The sequence below is a fragment of the Elephas maximus genome, chromosome 12, assembly GCF_024166365.1.
Source record: "Elephas maximus indicus isolate mEleMax1 chromosome 12, mEleMax1 primary haplotype, whole genome shotgun sequence".
Taxonomy (NCBI): Eukaryota; Metazoa; Chordata; class Mammalia; order Proboscidea; family Elephantidae; genus Elephas; species Elephas maximus.
In genome coordinates this window covers 79,109,324-79,130,702 of record NC_064830.1, presented here as the reverse complement: position 1 = coordinate 79,130,702, position 21,379 = coordinate 79,109,324, and the positions used below count along the sequence as shown (strand labels likewise).

The 21,379-nt window shown below is 44.9% G+C and overlaps 1 protein-coding gene across 1 annotated transcript in view; it reads left to right on the top strand.

Moving 5' to 3' along the window:
* COQ7 (coenzyme Q7, hydroxylase) overlaps positions 1-16,906 on the top strand; it is a 32,314-nt gene extending 15,408 nt beyond the window's left edge. The window contains exon 6 of the mRNA XM_049903741.1: positions 16,840-16,906. Within this exon, the coding sequence (XP_049759698.1) occupies positions 16,840-16,866 (27 nt within the window). The 3' untranslated portion in view covers positions 16,867-16,906. The remainder of the gene's footprint in view (positions 1-16,839) is intronic.
* Positions 16,907-21,379: the final 4,473 nt, after the last annotated feature.

The following is a 21,379-nucleotide window of genomic DNA, read 5'->3' as shown; positions in this document are numbered from 1 at the left end:
GGACTGCCCCATAGGGTTTCCAAGGAGCGGCTGGTGGATTCAAACTGCCGGCCTTTTGGTTAGCAGCCAAGCTCTTAACCACTGCACTACCACGGCTCCCCAAGTGGAATAATACCATGCATATTGATCAGCAATTTGCATTTTTCATTTCGTGATCTAGATCTGCCATCTTTCCAGCTCAATACCTATAGATCCGCCTCATTCCTTTTAGCTGTCTGCACTTATGCTCCATTTTTTACAGCTGAGCTGTCACAACTGCTGACGCTAACCTAGCCCCTACTTGGGTCTGAGTACTGTCCTAACTGCCTTACTCACTGGATTCTCACAGCCCGTGAAATAGGTGCTCTCATCATCCTCGTTTGACAGATGAGGAAATGGAAGGACAGAGGCTCAGTGAGCGACTCGCCGAAGGTCACAGGCTAGTAAATGGTGGAGCCTAGTTAGTCTGGTCCCAGTATATGAACTTGACCACTAAGCAACCCTGCCTTTTCTTAGGTTATCTCTTCCCCTGTTGTTTGTTGTTGAGTCAATCCTGATTCAGAGTGACCCTATAAAAACAAACATTGCCATTGAGTTGATTCCAACTCATAGCGACCCTATAATAGGACAGAGTAAAACTGCCCCATAAGGTTTCCAAGGTTGTAATCTGTATGGGAACAGATCACCATGTCTTTTCTCCCATGGAACCGCTGGTGGGTTCGAACCTCCAATCTGTTAGCAGCCAAGTGGTTAACCATTGTGTCATGGTGGACGTTTGGGTTGTTTCTAATACAGTGTTTGCAGGCCCCCAAAGCTGTACAACATGCCCCTTATATGCATGTCTCTCTGGAATTTCAGAAAGAAAGACATTAGGGAAAGAGCTGCTGTCTCAAAGGTTCTTAACCCTTTTGGAGGCCTTATACCTTATTGGGAAACCCTGGTGCTGTAGTGGTTAAGTGCCACAGCTGCTAACCAAAAGGCTAGCAGTTTGAATCCACCAGGTGTTACTTGGAAACTCTATGGGACAGTTCTACTCTATCCTATAGGGTTGACTTTTTTTCTTTTTCAATACCTCTTTGAGACTCTGATTAAAATGATGGATCCTTACCTCCTCCAAATGACTTGAGAAGAAGAAAATATGACCCTTTCCCAACAGAAGGAAACAAAAGAAACCTTTCAGTGTGGAGCTTTGGCCTCAAAATCACTCTTTTCTAGCGGGTTCCAGAGAAACAGCCCTGAGCACAAAGCGCTTTTCCACTGAGTATGTATTCAGAAGTTTAAAAGGCTCCTCTTGCCTTCGGGGACTTGCTTCCTCCCACTGTTGCCTCCTGAAATGGCAGCCCTACAGGGCTGTGACTGAACACACAGGTCCTTTGATCCCTGATGGTGTCGGAAGATCTATGCCCCTGTGCACCAAGGGCACGGAAGGTCTCGGGATTTACCGCACCAGCGCTGCGGCCACCAGAGGGCGCCCACTCCCCAGAGTTCCTGTGTGCTGGGCTCAAAGGCTGCCTGAGTTGGTTCGGACTGTCAGCCAAGCTGGCTATTAATTTCTAAAATGTCATATCCACAATGCCTGGCGATGAAGGCAAGGTAGTTGCTACTGTGGTGTGCTAATCTGGCCCCAGTAATCACACCTCCTGATCTCCATTGTTGAAAGTGAGCAGAATATCACATTTGTACACCCCAAGAGGCAGAGAGCTCAGCTGGCTGCTCCAGCCTGTACTGTCCCATTGACTATGGTGTCCTTATCAGGGAGGATACACTTCCTCTTCCAGAACAGGGAGCGAGAGGAAAACAGGAAGGAGGCTGGGGATGAGATTAGTCTTTGTGTAGGGGTACTACCCTCGGAAGCTCTGCTGAAACCTGTTCACCATGGGTGACCCTGCTGGCACTTGAAATACCGGAATGCTCCTTAGATGCAAGGATGGCAAGACTTCATCTCATATACTTTGGAGATGTTATCAGGAGGGACCAGTCCCTGGAGAAGGACATCATGCTTGGTAAAATAGAAAAAAAAAAAAAATAGAGTCAGTGAAAAAAAGGAAGACCCTTGGTGAGATGGATTGACACAGTGGCTGCAACAATGGGGTCAAGCATAACTGATTGTGAGGATGGTGCAAGACCAGGCAGTGTTTTGTTCTGTTGTACACAGGGTCACTACGAGTCGGAACTGACTCCACGGCACCTAACAACAACCTAACAGGTATTAACACCACCTGTCAGTTTGTCTTATTACTGTGGTAGCTTGCATGTTGCTATGATACTGGGAGCTATGCCACCAGTATTTCAAGCACTCTGTGGCAAAGGGTTTCATTTTTCCTCTGTGCCTAGTCTGCCGTCTTTACATCTCAAAGGTAATCGATTTAAAACACACCCTCCACCGATATGATCTCATTAACATCACAAAGAAAACCCTATTCCCGAGTGGGATTACATCCAGAGGTATACCAACAAAACAAAACAAAACTGCCCCATAGAACTGCCCCCACAGGGTTTCCAAGGAGCAGCTGGTGGATTCAAACTGCCAGACTGTTGGTTGACAGCCATAGCTGTTAACCACTGTGCCACCAGGGCTCTATTCCACAGGTATAGGGGTTAGGATTTACAGCACATATTTTTGGGTTCACAATTCAATCCTGTCGTCCAGTTGGTTCCAACTCGTAGTGACCATGTGTACAACAGAACAAAATACTGTCTGGTCCTGCACCATCCTCATAATCATTATGATTGAGTCCATTGTTCCAGCCACTGTGTCAGTCCATCTCTTTGAGGGTCTTCCTCTTTTTCACTGACCCTCTACCAAGCATGATATCCTTCTCCAGGGACTGCTCCCTTCTGATGACATGTCCAAAGTATGTGAGACGCAGTCTCGCCATCCTTGCTTCTGAGGAGCATTCTGGTTATATCTCTTCCAAGACAGGTTTGTTCATTCTTTTGGCAGTCCATGTTATAATCAATATTCTTCACCAACACCACAATCCCCCAAAGGCGTCAGTTCTTCTTCGGTCTTATGCATTGTCCAGCTTTCGCGTGCATATGAGGCAATTGAAAAGGCCGTGGCTTGGGTCAGGCGCACCTTAGTCTTCAAAGTGACATCTTTGTTTTTTAACATTTTGCAGCAGATTTGCCCAGTACTATGTGTTGTTTGATTTCTTGACTGCTGCTTCCATGGGTGTTGATTGTGGATCCAAGTAAAATGAAATCCTTGACAACTTCAATATTTTCTCCATTTATCATGATGTTGCTTATTGGTCCAGTGGTGAGGATTTTTGTTTTCTTTATGTTGGGGTGTAATCCATACTGAAGGCTGTGGTCCTTGATCTTCATCAGTAAGTACTTCAAGCCTTCTTCACTTTCAGCAAGCAAGGTTGGTCATCTGCGTCTTCCTCCAATCCTGATGCCACATTCTTCTTCATTTAGTCCAGCTTCTTGGGTTATTTGCTCAGCATACAGATTAAATAAGCATGGTGAAAGGATACAACCCCGATGCACACTTTTCCTGACTTTAAACCACGCAGTATCCCCTTGTTCTGTTCGAACAACTGTCTCTTGGTCTAAGCACAGGTTCCTCATGAGCACAATCAAGTGTTCTGGAATTCCCATCCTTCTCAATGTAATCCATAATTTCTTATGACCCACACAGTCAAATGCCTTTGCGTAGTCAATAAAATAATTCAGTCCTTAACAGCTAGTAATTACAAATGATCCTCCCGATCTCAATATGAACATACTTAGAAACTTCCAGATGAAAGTTTGAAGTAGGGGAAATGGGACAGTCTTCTAAGAGTCCTTCAGTCCATCTGTTTTTTAAACCCAGGATGACCCAGCCTGGTAAACACGTCATGTGTAACCCTGTTTCAACTCTTCTCCTCTAAATGCTTTTTATTTATTGCTTCTGTGTTTTGTTTTTTGAGAATTTCTCTTCTTGATCATTTCTTCCCCCCTCCCCCCCTTTCTTTTTGGGTTATACAGAATTTCCTAATGTTTATCCCTGAGTTCTTAGCTGTGCATGTACCTCAGAATAAACTTTGGAGATTAAAAAAAAAAAAACCTACAGTCACTGGCCCCACCCAAGTCCTTCTGAATCAGAAGCTAAAGGGCTGGGTGTAGGGGGTGAATATATGTGAAAAACTTGCATGGGTTCTGTGATTTACAGCCCTGGTTAAGAATCAGTGGTTTAATTCCACCCAATCCGAAAACCAAACACACCATTGTCAAGTTGATTCCTGCTCATAGCGACCCTATAGGACAGAGCAGAACTGCCCCGTAGGTTTCAAAGGCTGTCATCTTTATGGGAGCAGACTGCCGCATCTTCCTCCTGTGGAGCCACTGGTGGGTTTGAACCACAAACCCTTAGGTTAGCAGCCAAGTGCTTAACTACCGCACCACCAGGACTTCTTTTTAATCCCACAGGGGGCTTTATTCTCCACCTACCCCCAAATGGAAGCTTTGTTCCCAGCTTTCCATCCCAGTTTCCTGGGCTGATTCCGACTTTCCCTGGTCCCCTACTTGTAGGGCACTGCATTCTGCTAAGATGTGACCTCTTGTTGCAACGTTCTCCAGCCCATTCCGCGCCCAGACAGCTGGAAACAGGTTCTAGGCCGAGTTGTCCTCGTGAGGGAGAAACAATGGCAAACAACCACACTCCCTCTTCTGCTGGGGTGACCAGCCTTTGTGGAGTATTTTCCACACGGCTTTATTGAAATACTAAACAAACAAACAGACAGAAAAGGCCTGGAGATGCCACCTGTTGCACTTAAGTTGCTGGTGCTCTGTGCATGTGTGTGTTTACATAAGGCTTCTCTAGGCACTAAAAAAATAATTATCTCAGTTATTTATTTGAGTTCTTTAAGGACATCCATGATTCTAAGTGTCATGGAACAAAAATTTCAGAACGTGAAGTTCGCACACCTCCCTTACATCATTTAGAGCTCTTGGGGTTGCAAGCTACACAAAACATAACCCATTGCTTCTGATAGGAAGTCACTATTGTTGTTATCATGTTACTAGCTCTGCTAAGTGAAAAATCCAGAGGTCTCTTGCTTCAGGCATGGTCTGATCCAGAATCTCAAGCCAAACCTTTGACCTCTCTTTCTCCCTTCTCTCTGCTTTCCACAGTGTGGGAATTAGGCTCACAATGGCCCCCAGCAGCTCACCTCATGTATGGCAGCAAGATGGCTGCAGTACTTCCATTCGATGCATTCTAACACCCCTCCACCTGCAAAAAGGTGAGGGTCTCTTCCTCTAGCTTCTGCAGAAGAAAAAGAAAACTTAGCTTCCCTGGAAGTCACAAGACATGCCCCACCCCAACCTCTAGCCCCATCTTTCCCCAATCAGGTCGCATTCCTTAACCCCCAGACAGTTGTTAGGGCCCCAGGGATTGTGGTGTTCTCATTGCCCAGGCCTGGTCACGTGACTGCTCCCAAAGCAGGTGGAAAGAGAACAAGTCCATCTAAGACACATAGGCTGACAGTGGGTGGGGGTAGTTCCCCCAAAGGAAACCCAGGTTCTGTCACCAGAGAGAGAAGAGATGTTGGGCAGGGAAAAACCAAAACAAAAAACAGATGTCTTCTGAGCCCAGGAGGGCATGATGGAGCCAGAGCTTGAGTGGTGTACTGTCGGCAGTGGGTTCAGGATGGACTGGAACAGGGAAGACGCAGACCAGTGGGGACATTACTATAGCACCTGGGGTGACCTGGGTGAGAGGTCAGATGGTCATGTGGTCACAAATGTGTAGCATAATTGTCTTAGTCATCTAGTGCTGCTGTAACAGAAATACCACAAGTGAATGACTTTAGCAAAGAGAAATTTATTCTCTCATAGTCTACTCAAACCATTGCCTAGTGGGTTACAAGTCCAAATTCAGGGTGTCAGCTCCAGGGGAAGGCTTCCTCTGTCAGCTCTGGAGGAAGGTCCTTGTCATAATCTTCCCCTGGTTGAGGAGCTTCTCTGCGTAGGAACCCCTGGTCCAAAGGATGAGCTGTGCTCCAGGTGCTGCTTTCTTGGTGGTATGAGGTCCCCCGTCTCTCTCTGTTCCCTTCTTTCTTTTATATCTTAAGATATTGCCTCAAGACACAATCCAGTCTTATAGATTGAGTCCTGCCTCACTAACACAGCTGCCGCCCATCCTCCCTCATTAACACCATAGAGGCAGGATTTACAACATACAGGAAAATCACACAATACCAGGACTCACAGCCTAGCTAAATTGATACACACATTTTTGGGGGAACACAATTCAATCCATGACAGTAGTGGTCCGCACCATCCGGGTTTGAAAACTTGCTCTGTCACTTACCAGTGTTAGCCAGCTTCTCTGTGTCTTAATTTTCCCTCTTGTAACATGAGAGTAATAGCAGCACTTGGGTTGTCACAAGGATTAGAAGGAAATGCATGTCAAGTGCTTTAACAGTGCCCTCACGTAGTAAGCGCTATGTAAGTGTTTGTTAACCAATTGGATGCCTCCTTTGCCATGAGGCCAGAAGAACTGGATGGTGCCCAGCTACCATTACTGAACGATTTGATCAAAGATTCTGTAGAAGAACCCTGATCAAAGAGGGGTGGGGAGGATGTGGAACAGGCCCTCAAATTTTCATGTAACCCAGACTTTCTGGAGCCATTGAGACTAGATGATCCCCCAAACTATTGCCCTGATGAAATCTTTAGGCCTTAAACCTCAGACTGAAACTATCCCCTGAAGTCATCTTTAAACCAAACAATAGCTTAACTTAATTAGAAAAGAGCATCTGCCTTGAGATTGTGTTCTTTGAAAGAATTATCCGTATGAAATCAAATTGACAACAGCAACTTGAAAGGTTAGATGAGAAGCTTGGGGGGCAGTGAGTTTACGTTGATGATGGTGAAACAATTCAGAAAAGGATATTGAGAAAGTGGCACAACTTGAAGAATGTAACCAACATCACTGAATTGTACATGTAGAAACTGTTGATTTGATGTATGTTTTGCTCTACGTTTTACTCACTTCCCACCACCCCCCCGCCAAAAAAAAGTTGGAAAGGGCAAGGTATATGCAAGAGTGCTGGGTTTTCTCCATCTGCCCTCTTCGGTGCCATGGGAGCTGACCTCCATAGACAGACTCCACCAGGCTCCTTGGCCTCTGTCTTCCGGTGGGTTTGGTGCTGGGAAGAGAAGAAGGCTGGGGGTATTAATCTTGGCCCCTCCCTGCTGGCCTGTAGGTTCAGCAATGGCTTCCTTCCTCTCCTGGAGGCCACGGCCTCTGTCCTAGAGCAACAGCTCCGTCAGGCTTCAGAGGACCTGTCCCTCCCCTTACCCCCCAGGCCTGGAGATCAGAGCAGCCTCCTGCTGCAGGTCCCCAGGGTCTTCACCGTCCCTCATTAGTTCCTTTAACCCTGCCCTCGCCTTTCTAAATTGTCCCACCATTCCACTCACTTCAGTTATCCCCCTGGGAGGGTGCCTCTGTTTCCTGCCAGGCCCTGACTCTCCCAAAGAAGAATGAGCAGAGCTTGTCGGCTAATTGGAAAGGACCTAGCGGAAGGATGAGTCAATGGTGAGTTTCAGGTGGAGTGACTAGGAAAATGATTAAAAAACAGGACAAAAATAAGGAAATTAGGGGAAGTGACTAGTTTTGGGGGGAGGAAGGATTTTTTTATTCACAAATATTTATTTGACATCTACCCTGAGCCAGACAGAGTGCTAACCACTGAGGATTAAAAGACCCACCCAGTTGCCTAACTAAAAACCAAAAAACCAAACCCGTTGCCGCCGAGTCGATTCCGACTCATAGCAACCCCCTATGATGGGGTAGAACTCCCCCATAGAGTTTCCAAGGAGTGCCTGGTGGATTTGAACTGCCAGCCTTTTGGTTAGCAGCTGTAGCACTTAACCACAACTAGAGGCCAGAATTCACCCTTGGCTCTTCCTTTGGGCTCACCTTCAACATCAAATTAATCGTAAAACCTATAATTTTATCTCCTCAAATCGCTTTCAAATCCATTTCCTTGCCAAGTACAGAAGACTTTGAAAGGTTGTCTTGAACACATTGGAATCACTGCCCTTTAGATCTACGGCATGGTGTAATGATTTCACTTATGGCTTGGGGGGGGGCCCATGAAAATATTTGAGGTATTAATATTTCAAGATTTATTGTACATGAAATAGAAGATTAATGGTATTGATGACAGTATATGGATATAATGCATATAGATTTCACATCTCCACATGGCTTAAGGTACCAGGGAGGGTGATGCTAGCAATGTTAAGTGTTCACTGGGGGATGAGATAGTATCCAAAGAAAGATTACTTGCAGTTTCTCTGCAAAATGCCATTAATCAAAACAGGACCTAAGGTAGAGCAAAGATGGGAGAGGGGAGGGGGGGCATCTCCAGATAGGGAGAAAAAAGACGCCAGAGCTGGGTGACCGCTAAGGCTGAGAATCCAGCTTCCTGAGTGTGACTTCATACTTTAGATTGTCCCCATCTGAAGGGCAGGAGACCTTAAGAAAGCCACCCTAAGAAGGGACAGCCCCTTGGACCACATCCACCTCCTTGAAATTCTGTGGAGCATTGTAGTATCTGCCCATTTCCCTAGATGCCAGGAGAGGTGCTCAGACTGGTTATATCATTGGGTGGAGTGGGGCAGAGGAGTGGCCATTCTCCATGGCAAAAATCCAGTAGCAGGAAGCCTTTTCTCCCTCTTTCCCATTTCCTTCATTTTGTTCTGGCTAAACAGCGATGAGGGAAGAAATAAATAACTTTGCAAAAGAGCCGTTGCCTTGGGTGTTGATTCGTAAGGATCCTTGAGAAAAACTGAGAATCATTTGAAGCTTTAATCAGCATTTTAAAAAAATTCAGACCCATCCCGTTTTCTTTGCATCCCCATTGCCACGTCTCCAGTATTGGCCACCATCATCTCTCGCCACAGCCAGTGTTGCTTCCCCACTACAACTGGGTGTGCCTACGTGATATGTTCTGGTCAGCGAAATGTAAGCAGAAGTCATTAAGTAGAAATGAGACAAAGAGCTACATAGGCTCTATTTGCCTTCCCCCAACTCCTGTTTCCAGTCTGGAATGTAGATCTGATGGCTGGAACTCCAGCAGCCATTGTGGACCACAAGGCACTTTTGAAGATGAACACCCTGTGCTAAGGATGGCAGTGCAGAAAGATAGACTCTAGGTCCCTGGTGACCATGGTATCACCACACCAGCCCTGTATTTCTCACCTCCTTACTTGAAACCTCCTTCTTATTTAAACCACGGTTATTTCTGGTATCTGTTACTAGCAGCCAAACGGTGTCAATCCTAATTGATACTTTTAGCTAATGCCTTTAAGTCTCAGGGTAGACTCTGCTTTCTCTAGGAAGCTTTCTCTGATCTCCCACCCCCGTATCTGAGTTGCCTTCCTATATGCCCTGCACATCCTGCATCATAGCTCATATCACACTGCACAGTAATCACCTATTTGCTTGTCTCCATGCCCTGCAGCCTGTAGCCTCCCCAAGACAGTGGACCTCATCCCTCCCGTTTATCACTGTGGCCCCATCAGTAGCACAGTATATGGCCCATTTGTGGGTGCTTAATATTTGTTGGATGAATGAATGAATCTTGACTTAGACAGTCTCTGCCCCCAGGAAGCTCACAGTCTAGATTTCTGCTTTAGATGGAATCTTAGGTGTGAAGAAATTATCCCAAGGCCAAGAAGGCAGAACTGACAAAAGTACTGTTCAATCATTTATTAATCCCCAAAAGCCACTGTACCTTTATTTGGAGGTCAGCCACATGTGTTCGGTGCTTGCAGGCATGGTGGCCAGAGCTAAGCGTGGGACAAAGGAAAGTTCTGCAGTTCTATAGTCACTCATCTTCAAGACGTAGTTCAACAGGTGCAAAATATCTTGTGTGTAATATTCGTTGCCGCATTATTTGTGATAGCAAAAGATTGTAACGGACCTCAAGATCCGTCAGGAGACGCCTGGTTAAGCAAACTGTGACTCAGCTGTTAAGAACAATGAGGTGGCCCTGTTTGTTGTAATACAGGAAAATCTCTGAGAAATACTGTAAGGGGGGAAACCAGGATGCAGAACCCTGTATGGCTCAAATCCCAGCTCCACCACTTCACTAGGCCGATGGGCTCTGGCGAGGTTTTGCTTCTCTAGGTCAAGGGTCAGCAACTAAAGCCCACAGGCCAAATCGGCCTGGCCAGTTTTTTTTGTAAATAAAGTTTTATTGGAACACAGCCACACCCATTCATTTACATACCATCTACAGCCGCCTTCGCAATAGAGTGGCTGAATTGATTTGTTACAACTGAGATTACACAGCCCACAAAGCCAAAAAGATTTACTCCCTGGGCCTTTATATAAAATATTTGCTGACCTTTGTTCTAGACCTTACTCTCCTTATCTCTAAAATGGGTCAATAAAAATATGAACTGTTTCATAGAGTTTAGGAGGATTATGGGACACAATCAACATAAAAACTACTTAGCACTTATAGTAAAAAAAAAAAAAAAAGTTGCTGTGGAATTAGTTCAACTCATGTCGATTCTATGTGTGTCAGAGTAGAACTGTGCTCCGTGGTGTTTTCAGTGGCTAATTTTTCAGAAGGAGATCACCGCCCTTTCTTCTGAGGTGTCTCTGGGAGACTAGAACTTTTTAGTTAGTAGCTGAGTACTTAACTGTGTGTGCACCCAGGACTCCACATTTATAGTAAACCCTCAGTGAGTGGACTAGTTATTATTTTCTCAGTGCTCTCATTCTCTTTTTCCTCCTGCAGAAATTTTCCTGTAGCTATGTTTTTTATGTGTCTTAGTTATCTAGTGCTGCCATAACAGAAATACCACAAATGGGTGGCTTTAACAAACAGAAGTTTATTTTCTCACAGTTTAGGAGGCTAGAAGGCCAAACTCAGGGCGGTGGCTCTAGGAAGCTCACTTTCTCTTGCCAGCTCTGGAGGAAGGTCCTCATCTCTTTTGAGCTTCTGCTCCTGGGCCATCTTCATGTGGCTTGGCACCTCTCTTCCCCCAGGTCTGCTTCTTTCACTTGCTTGTTTTGTCTCTTTTATATCTCAAAAAGAGATTGACTTAAGACACACTGTACACTCATCCTGTCTCATCAACATAACAAAGACAGCCCGTTCTCAAATGGGATTATAAGCAGAGGCATACAGGTTAGGTTTGAGAACACATATTTTGGGGGGACACAATTCAATACATAACACTATTTATAGCCAATGTAAGTTTCTTGTAGATCCAAGTAAATTGCTTTAGGTACTAAAGAGTAATTTCCAAATCTAGTGAAGTTGGGTAGGGGTGGCATTGGATTGGGAGTGGGAATTCAAACTAATAATTGTGAAGCCCCTAGTACGTGCCACGCCGAGGGCTAGATGCTTTCCATGTGTTACTTCACTTAATCCCTATTACCTGCAGTCTTACAGGTGTGAAATCTGAAGATCAGAGAGGAGGGATAGCTGATATCATCCAGTTAGTAAGTGGCTGAGCTGGGATTCAAACCCAGAGCTGCTTAACTCTTTCCACTGTAGAAGCAACCTTACTATTGGCCTGTGTCCACTGTGAGGCCAGCCCTTAGACCACTGCACACCTCTCCAATGGCTTTCCCAGGACAGTTCTATTCTGTGTCTGTTGTCCTGACTTCATTATCGATAGCAACCCCTTTCACTCTCATGAGTATCTGAGTTTGGATGATAAAGTATATGGTTCCCCCACCTACAATATAACCAGTAAACCTGTTGCTGTTAAGTCGATTGCAACTCATATGTGTCAGAGTAGTACCGCTCCAGAGGGCGTTCAATAGCCGTAACCTTTCGCAAGTAGATTGCCAGAGCTTTCTTTCAAGATGCCTCTGGGTGGATTCAAACCACCAACCTTGCAGTTAGTAGCTAAGTGGTTAACCATTGTGCCACCCAGGCTTCAAACATTAGCTCAATGAGGGCTGAGATCTTTATTTTGCTCACTAAATTACACCAAGCGCCTAGAACAGAGTCTGGCCCATAGAAGATAGTCAATAAATATTTGTCGAATCAATGAATATTGCCTGAATGACCTACACCACACACAGGCACCCACCACGTGAACAAAACCACACAGTGGGACGAGGACGGTTCTGCTAAAGTAGCTCTGAACATGCCCAGATGCCTGGCTTCTCTGTCCTCTCTGCGGTGACACCAAGCCATGGCTGGTTTGGGTTTTGTGTTTTCGCTCATGCATATCGAACATCCAGTTCATACTGAGGCTGGGGCTGCCAGGGCATCAGAGCTGAATTCTGAGGTGGGCCTTGCTGAAGGCCTCCCATGGGTGGGGTGGTAGGGCCGTCTTTCACGCAGGACCAGAAATGACACATCAGACCGAACCCCAGGTGGCTTTGCTGAAGAAAAGGGAGGTAAGTTCTGTGCTCAGCACAGCCTTGCAGGAGGGCAGAGCTGAAAATCTACTCCTTTTATGCACTCAGTGTGTTGTGAGCCATTTGCAGCCACAGAAGAAAGCCTGACCTTTGAGAGGGCTATGAAAAGAAGGCCACACGCACTCCCCGACTTACAGTGCACCTTCAACAAAGGAGAGAAAAGGGGACATGGCGCTTTGCCAGGCTGACAGAGCTCCACTAATGAACAAGGTGCCGGATGAGGCAGGAGAGACCCTGGCGGCGCAGCTGTTGGCAGAGAGCCACCTTGCTCACACCAGCCCTCCAGCACAGTCCGCGCCAGGGAGACGGTGTAACAAAGCTGGTAGCAGGTCCAGGAGGGAGGTGTCTGAGACCACTGGCAATGTTAGCTTTTGAGACCATGGAAATCATAACTACATTGGGGGTAGGTTCACAATGTATCGTTAAAGGGTGTTATAACCTTCAGAGTGTTCCAAAGGGAAACTGAGGAAAACATACCAAAGGATGAGAGTAGCTGAAGGTTTCAGAGAAAGTAAGTGACCTGTGAATTCTCCCTTCCCTGTGAGTGTGGGAATGTGGTGGCAGGTCAGTTCCAAGTCAGCAAGGATGGCCAAGACCATGGGTCGCCAAAGTTACCCTTGAAATAATCCTCTAAATTCTCCAGAAAGTACAGCATTGGACTGTTTCCAAGTAAGCCTATGAAACCAAAAACAAAGCCAAAACCATTGCTGTCTAGACAATTCTGACTCATAGCGACTCTATAGAACAGAATAGAACTGCCTCCATAGGGTTTCCAAGGCTGTAATCTGTAATGGAAGCAGGCCGACACATCTTTCTCCCATGGAGCGGCTAGTGGGTTTGAACTGCTGACCTTTCATTTAGAAGCCCAGCGTTTAACCACTGTGCCACCAGGGCTCCCGTAAGTCCATACACCAACCCCCCCCCCCGGGCCAGAACACATCACTGTGTTTCTCTGGTTGAGCCCTACGGAAAATTGTTGCTTCTCTGGACCATGTTGAAGGAAAATAAAAAACCAGTTGCTGTTGAGTTGACTCTAACACATGGTTGTCTCATGTGTGTCAAAGTAGAACTGTGCTTTATAGGGTTTTCAATGTCTGATTTTTCCAAAGTAGATTGCCAGGCCTTTCTTCCAAGGCACCTCTGGGTAAACTCAAACCTCCAGTCTTTTGGTTAGCAGCCAAGCGTGTTAATTGTTTGCACCACCCATGGACTGTTGACACACAGTAGGGGCTCAGAAAACATGGACAGTCATTAGGGTGGGGTGAATTGTGGGCTGTGGATGCAACCGGGCGCTTTGGCAACAGCTTGGGGTGGAAAAAATCAGGTGTTGGTGAATAAATTGTAGAATTTCCCACTGTGCCCACCCACAGTACAAGGAAATCCTCCTCCCCAATGGTGGCTGAGTTTCCACCCATGGCCAAACCTGCTTGCCTGAGGGGTCTCTTCTCTCCCTCCCCCATTAGAGAGAGGCAAATTCCAAGGGATCCTTGTTTGAGTGTCAGATCTCACAGGGTCCTCTTGACTCTTTGAGGCACAATCCTCCTTGGAGAAAAATATCCCAGTGACATCTATGGAGTGTGATTTATACTGAAGGGAACCTTGGGCAGGCTGTGATTCTGTTCTCGCTGGTTGGAATGTCACATGGATGTCAGAGTGGAGACAGGTCACATACCCTGGGCACATCTGTTAGCATTCCACACATTCAGTCGTGACTTCTGGCTGTAGTACCAAGTAGCGGGTTTCAACAGCAACCTTTTCCCCCACCTCTTAGATTTTGCAGGCCAGTACAGGCAATTCAACAGCTGTTTAGTTTTTGAGTGACTCCTTGTGCCAGGCACTGGGGAAACGACTGGGACAAAGCAGACAGAAGCCCTACCCACATTCAAGTGGGAGAGGTAAGTTATTTGGGGAGTTGACCTCGGATTGCCAACTTTTCATTTTGCCAGGTGAGGACTTTAGGAGAGAAACCAACCCGCCATTACTATCATTGGAATCAACTTCTCCTAGAAGGAAATGGCTATTTTAACATCCCATAAAGGGGAAGGATGTTCACTTAGAGTTGTTTTTTTTTTTTTTTTTATTCATTTCGTTGTTGTTGAGAATGTACAGAGCAAAACATACGCCAGTTTAACAGTTTCTACGTGTACAATTCAGTGACATAAATTACATTCTTTGAGGTGGGCAACTATTCTCACCCTCCTTTTCTAAGTTGTTCTTCCCCCATTAACATAAACTCACTGTCCCCTAAGGTCTTATCTGACCTTTTGAGTTGCTGTTGTTAATTTCACCCCAGACAGATAGATCTTAAAAGAGCATAAAGATGAAGGCAGACTTTGTTTTTGTTTTACTAATTAAGCTAAACTATTGTTTGGTTTTAAAAAGACTTCAGGGCATATTTTTGGTTTAAGGTTTAAAGATGATCTCAGGGCAGTTGTTTCAGGAGTTCATCTAGCCTCCATGGCTCCAGAAAGCCTGGAGTCCATGAGAATTTGAAATTCTGTTCTGTATTTTCCCCCATTTGATCAAGATTCTACTACAGAATCTTTGATCAAAATGTTCAGGAATGGTAGCAGGGCACCATCCAGTTCTTCTGGTCTCATGGCAAAGAAAGCAGTTGTTCATGGAGGCAATCAGCCACACATTCCATTGCCTTAAAGGAGATATTTTTAAAATATCTATGTCAAAACTGAATAGATGTATTTGAATTGTAATGTTAAGAATATCGAATGTATACAGTGGGCTGCCAGAAGAGCGAACAAATTTGCCTTCGGAGAAATACAACTGGAATGTTCCTTAGAAAAGAAGATGGTGAGACTTTGACTCACTTACTTTGGACACGTCATCAGGAAAGAGCAATCACTAGAAAAGTATCATGTTTGGTAGAGTAGAGAGCCAGCGAAAATGAGGGAAACCCTCAATGAGATGGATTGACACAGTCGCCTCAATAGTAGGCTCAAATACATCAAAGATCATGAAGATGGCACAGGACTAGGCAATGTTTTGTTCTGTTATACATAAGGTCACCATAAGTAGGAGCCGACTGGACAGCAACTAACAACGATATACCGGAACTACATCGTGTGTAAACCTAAGTTACTGGAATTCAGCTACATAATCAAAAATACTTTGGGATGGGGCGAGAACACTTTAAATAGTCTGGACAATCTTGCTCACCACTCCACTTGACAAGCTGATGGTTCTGTTTCCATGTCTCACATCTTGCTGTGCTGTGTGCTTAAACATACGTATTATTCACACAGCTTGACCCCAAAACTCAAACCAACTCCTTCATCAGGTGTTCAACCAGTGGCTCTTTTGTTACAACCCTGGAGACAAGAAACCTGGCTGGGCTGGCCAATGACAGCCTGAGTAACAGTTTCCAGCGTGGCGACTTTATATGAGATTTTCAGGGGTATATTTTTTTTCCTAACATATTTTTTAAAAACTTCAAACATACAGTGAAGTTGAAATAATTTTACAGTGAACACCCTATACTCAACCATTAACATGTTACTAAACCTGCTTTATCATGTATCTGTCCATCTTTCTATCTGTTACTGATTGAATTGTGTCCCCCCCTCCCCCGCCCCACTCCAAAATATGTGTTGAAATCCTAACCCGGATGGTGCATTGGTTAAGCGGTTGGCTGCTAATTGAAATGACCGAAGTTGGAACCTACCAGTTGCCACAAATATTACAGCCTAGGAGACTATATAGGGCAGCTCTACTCTGTCATATGGGGTCACTTTGAGTCAGAATCGACTTGATGGCAAACAACAACATACCTGTGGCTGTAATCTGTTTGGAAACAGGTTCTGTTACGTTCATGAGGCCATATCAGCGTAGGGTGTGGCCTAAACTTAATCACTTCTGAGTTGTAAAAACAGCAGCCAGAGTCGCCATGCGAGAATTGTCTACAAACCAAGGAACACCTGGGGCTGCCAATGAGGAAAGAATGGACACAGCTGAGACCCTGATTTGGACTTTAGCCTCCAAAACTGTGAGAAAATAAATTTCTGTTCTTTAAAACCACCCACTTTTGGTACTTGTGTTACAGCAACACTAGGGAGCTAAGATACCATCTCCTTTCCATCCATCAAGCCATCTTATGTTTTGATCCATTTCAAAGACAATTGCTGAAATCAGCACACTTTACTCCTAAACACGTCAGCATGCATATCACTCACTAGAATCCAGTATCTCCCTATGATTTTTTGAGATAAAATTTAGATATGACAAAATGCATAAATCCTAAGTGGACCATTCAGTGAGTGTAGACAAATGCACACAGCTGTGTAATCCAAACCTCTGTGATGGTTTGTCAAGGGTAATTTGAACTAAAGAGAATTTTCTTTTTCTATGGGCTGAATTTGCAACATTCCTGCCCTATAAGACGAGACTCCACTGTAAATTGAGCTTTATGAAAAATTAATTTCATATGTCTTATTTTGTTCTTTTTGCCCCAGACTCTGGAAAACAGCATCAGAGACTAGACAAGCCGTTTGGAAACCACTCAAACCCTGGTGGCACAGTGGAAACCCTGGTGGCATAGTGGAAACCCTGGTGGCGTAGTAGTTAAGATCTATGGCTGCTAACCAAAAGGTTGGCAGGTTGAATCTACCAGGAATGCCTCGGAAAGTCTGCGGTGCAGTTCTTCTCTGTCCTAGACTCAACGGCGATGGGTTTGGTTTTTGTTTTTTTGGACTTGAGGCAATGCGTGGGGTTGGTTAAAGGTATTAGCCAGGGCTTTGAGCCACTGCTGATAATTTGCATTTCCACCCCGAATACACTGAATCAGAATCTACATTGTAACAGATCCCCAGGTGATTCTCTCAAAAAAAAAAAAAAATTTTTTTTTTTTTTAAGATTCTCTTAGGTATAATAAATTTTGAGAACCACTGTAGTTCTCAAAATTCATCCGTAACCAGCAGTATTTGCAAATTCTCAGCAGGGGTTTGAACCAGACCGAATTATTTCGAACCATTTAGAATCCTGACTCTGCCACTTTCTGGCTATATGACTTCGAGCAAAGTATGTACTCTGCCTATCTTAGTTTCCTAGTGCAGCTATGATAGAAATACTACAAGTGGGTGGCTTTAACAAATGGAAATTTATTTTCTCACAGTTAGGAGGCTGCAAGTTCGAATCCTGGCACTGGCTCTAGGGGTAAGCGTTCTCTCTCTGTTAGCTCTGAGGGAAGGTCCTTGTCTTTTTTCAGTGGCATTCTTCATGTAGTGTGGTGTCTATCTTCCCCCATCTGTGCTTGCTTGATTCTGTACCTAATCTGCCCTTTCTTATATCTCAAATGTGATTGGTTTAAGACACAGCCTATGCTGATGTGAAGGAGCTCTGGTGTGGAACGGTTAAACACTCAGCTGTTAACCCAAAGGTTGGCAGCTTGAACCCACCCAGCAACTCTGCAGGATAAAGACCTGACGATAGGTTCCTGTAAAGCTTACAGCTTAGAAAACCCTATGGGGCAGTTTTACTCTGTCACATGGGGTCACTCTGAGTTGGAACAGATTCAAAGGTACCCAGCAACACGGATATGGCCTCATTAACATAACAAAGAAAACCCTACTCCCAAATGGGATTACATCCACAGGCATGAGAGTTAGGATTTACAACACATATTTTGGAGGACACAGATCCATTCAGAACACTGAGTATGCCTCAGTTTTCCCTTCTGCAAAATGGGAATAAAGATAAACCCTCCCTCTTGGGATTGTCCTAGGTTGTGAGGGCTGAATGAGTAAAATCATGTCAAGTGCCAATTAGAACTTCGCCGGCTGCATAGTAAACGCTCAAGACCTGTTAGCTCTCATTACCCGGCTGTTGGCAGGAGACAGGGATACCAGACACGTTAGCTTCACAGACAGTGGCTTCCTGGGCTTGGTGATTTTACGACCCATACACTCACAGGAGGTACAGCTTCCCTGGAGGACATCATGCTTGGTAAAGTAGAAGGTTAGCGAAAAAGAGGAAGACTCTTAACGAGATGGCTGCAGCAGTGGACTCAAACATAGCAACGATGATCAGGATGGCGAAGGACCAGGTAGCATTTCGTTCTGTTGTACATTAGGGTCGGTACAAGTCGGAACTGATCTGACGACACCTAACAACAACTGAGAGACTCTGAGTCTCTTTGGTCCCACTGGCCCTCTAGCCAGAAATTTCATGACTGTCAAAATTTTCACCATGACATCACCAGACAACATCAGTGGGAAGTCAGTGTCCATAAAATGACTCAAACTAGAAGACTAGGAGCAGGTGGGGGATTGGGTTTTTACTCTCTAATTCTGTTGGGTTTATAGTGTAAATCTCACGGCCTGGAATTTAATATTGCGCCATTTTATTAGCACTAAATTGCATTACAGACTCATTAGTTCTCTCCTGGCCCTTCATCTCTGCCAGACCAAAACTTTCCTTTGACTGATGATGGTTTCATTACTCATTATGCTTATTGAAACAGTGACCTCTAAAATGGAGATCAGGGAAGAGCATTTTCTAGGGGAAGGCTCTTTATTAATACCAGTTGCCATCAAGTCGTCCCTGACTCATAATGACCCCATGTGTTTCAGAGTAGAACTGTGCTCCATAGGGTTTTCAGTGGCTGATTTTTCAGAAGTAGACCACTAGGCCTACTTTTCTCCCGAGGTGCCTCTGGGTGGATTAGAACTGCCAACCTTTCATTCAGTAGCTGAGTGCTTAACCATCTGCACCACCCAGGGACTCTCTTTTGTAATACAGGGCAACTTCGCTGAACTTCTGAGATAAGATTCAATCATTCTTTCATTTAGTCACTCATTCAACGATTAGTGATTGAGCATCTCCGTGACGGACATGGTCCTTGCTCTCAAAAAAACTTACAATATAGTGGAAATATAAACCTTTAATTAGTAATCAAGCAAATAATTAATTTATCACAATTAGGGTAGGACTGACCTAACAGTGCCCCACGGAGCAGATACCGTTGGTTGCCTAATGTGGCAAAGATTGATGGTTGCCCTGTAATATTTATCCCCTTTCATAGTGACAAAACCCCTAATTTTAGGAGGACACATGATAGCTAGGATAATGACTACATTTCCCAGCCTTCTTTGCTTCCACATGTGACCATGTGACTAAGTTCTGGCCAATGATATGTGTAGAAGTAGAATGTGGAATTCCAGGTCATGCTCTTCAAAGGAAAGGGGCATGCTCTTCCTGTCCCCTTTTGCTCTTCCCATGGGCTAAAATGCAGGGGAGGTGCTGTATCTTGTACAATGGAGAGCAGGTCAGCATTTAGGGATGGTGGAGCAACAAGAAGGAAGGAGCCTGGGTTCCTGATACTGTGCCTGTTTTATGAGCGAGAAATAAGCTGCTATTTTGTTTCAGCCACCGTAATTTTAGGTTTCTGTAACAGCAGCGGAATTTATATCCTAATTAATAATCTACCCATCGGTCCGCTTCTCCCCTATCAAGAGTACTCCAAATGTATTCAGGTATCAACTCTTAAGCAAAGGAGACTGCACCCCAAGCTCAGAAGTAAATCTCATTGTTGTTGTTAGTTGCAGTCGAGTCCATTCTGACTCATGGCACAACCCTATGTGTGCTGAGTAGAACTGTTCCGTAGGCTTTTTTTTTTTTTAATTGTCCTTTAGATCAAGGTTTACAGAACAAACTAGCTTCTCATTAAACAGTTAGTACACATATTGTTTTATGACATTGGTTAACAACCCCATGACATGTCAAAACTCTCCCTTCTCGACTTTGGGTTCCCTGTTACTAGCTTTCCTGTCCCCTCCTACCTTCTAGTCCGTGCCCCTTTAGTCTCCTCTTGTTTTATGGGCCTGTCTAATCTTTGGCTGAAGGGTAAACCCCAGGAGTGACTTCATTACTGAGCTAAAACGGTGTCCAGGGGCCATACTCTCCAGGTTTCTCTAGTCTGTCAGGCCAGTAAGTCTGATCTTCTTTTGTGAGTTAGAATTTTGTTCTACATTTTTCTCCAGCTCTGTCCAGGACCCTCTACTGTGATCCCTGTCAGAGCAGCCAGTGTGGTAGCCGGGCACCATCTAGTTATGCTGGACTCAGTCTGGTGGAGGTCTGTGGTAGCTGTGGTCCATTAGTCCTTTGGACTAATCTTTCCCTTGTATTTTTAGTTTTCTCCATTCTGCCTTGCCCCAGAAGGGGTGAGACCCGTGGTCCATAGTGTTTTCGAGGATGGACCTTTCAGAAGTAGATCACCAACCCTGTCTTCTGTGGTACCTCTGGATGCCAACCTTCCAGCTAGTAGTCAAGTGCTTAACCATTCGCACCACCCAGGGACTCCAAATTCTCATTAACATATGCCAATCAGGGTAACTCCATTTTTCTTGACTGATTGTTTTGAGCTTGGACATGATGCATTTCTAGGCCATGAGACTTGGGGAAAGTTATGATGGGAGATTTCTGAAAAAGTGTTCCTTGCTCTAAAATCAAGACACAAGACACATCTTCTGATAGATGTTTTTGTGTCTGGATGTGATGCCTGGAACTGTGGCAGCCATCTTATAACAACCAGGAGGGGAGCTAGTTTGTGGATGGGAGAACAGAAGGATGGGAGGACCTGATGGCATGACTGAGCCATTGAATTAACCAAGAATGGAGCCACTCCACCTCCAGACTTCTTAGTATGTAAAGTTGTAAAATGTCCTTATTGTTTAAATAAGCTGAGTCTGGGTCTTCTGTGACTTGCAACCAACAGCATCCTAACCTAACCAAACAGCATGGTACACGAGGTCCATCATGACCTGGCTCATGATCAACTGTCCAGTCTCATCTCTCAACATTTCTTCCCTCATCCCCAAACTTCAGACCTACTGAAATCTAAACCACGCTTTTTCATTTCTCCAGGGTCTCATGCGGGGAGGGGCTTCTGCACAGAGTGTTCTTCTCCATCCCCTTTATTAGGCTCAGCAGACACCTCCTCTAGGAAGCCTTCTGTTCCAGACCCAGTTTATGGGCCACCCCAGATGCATTTGGATT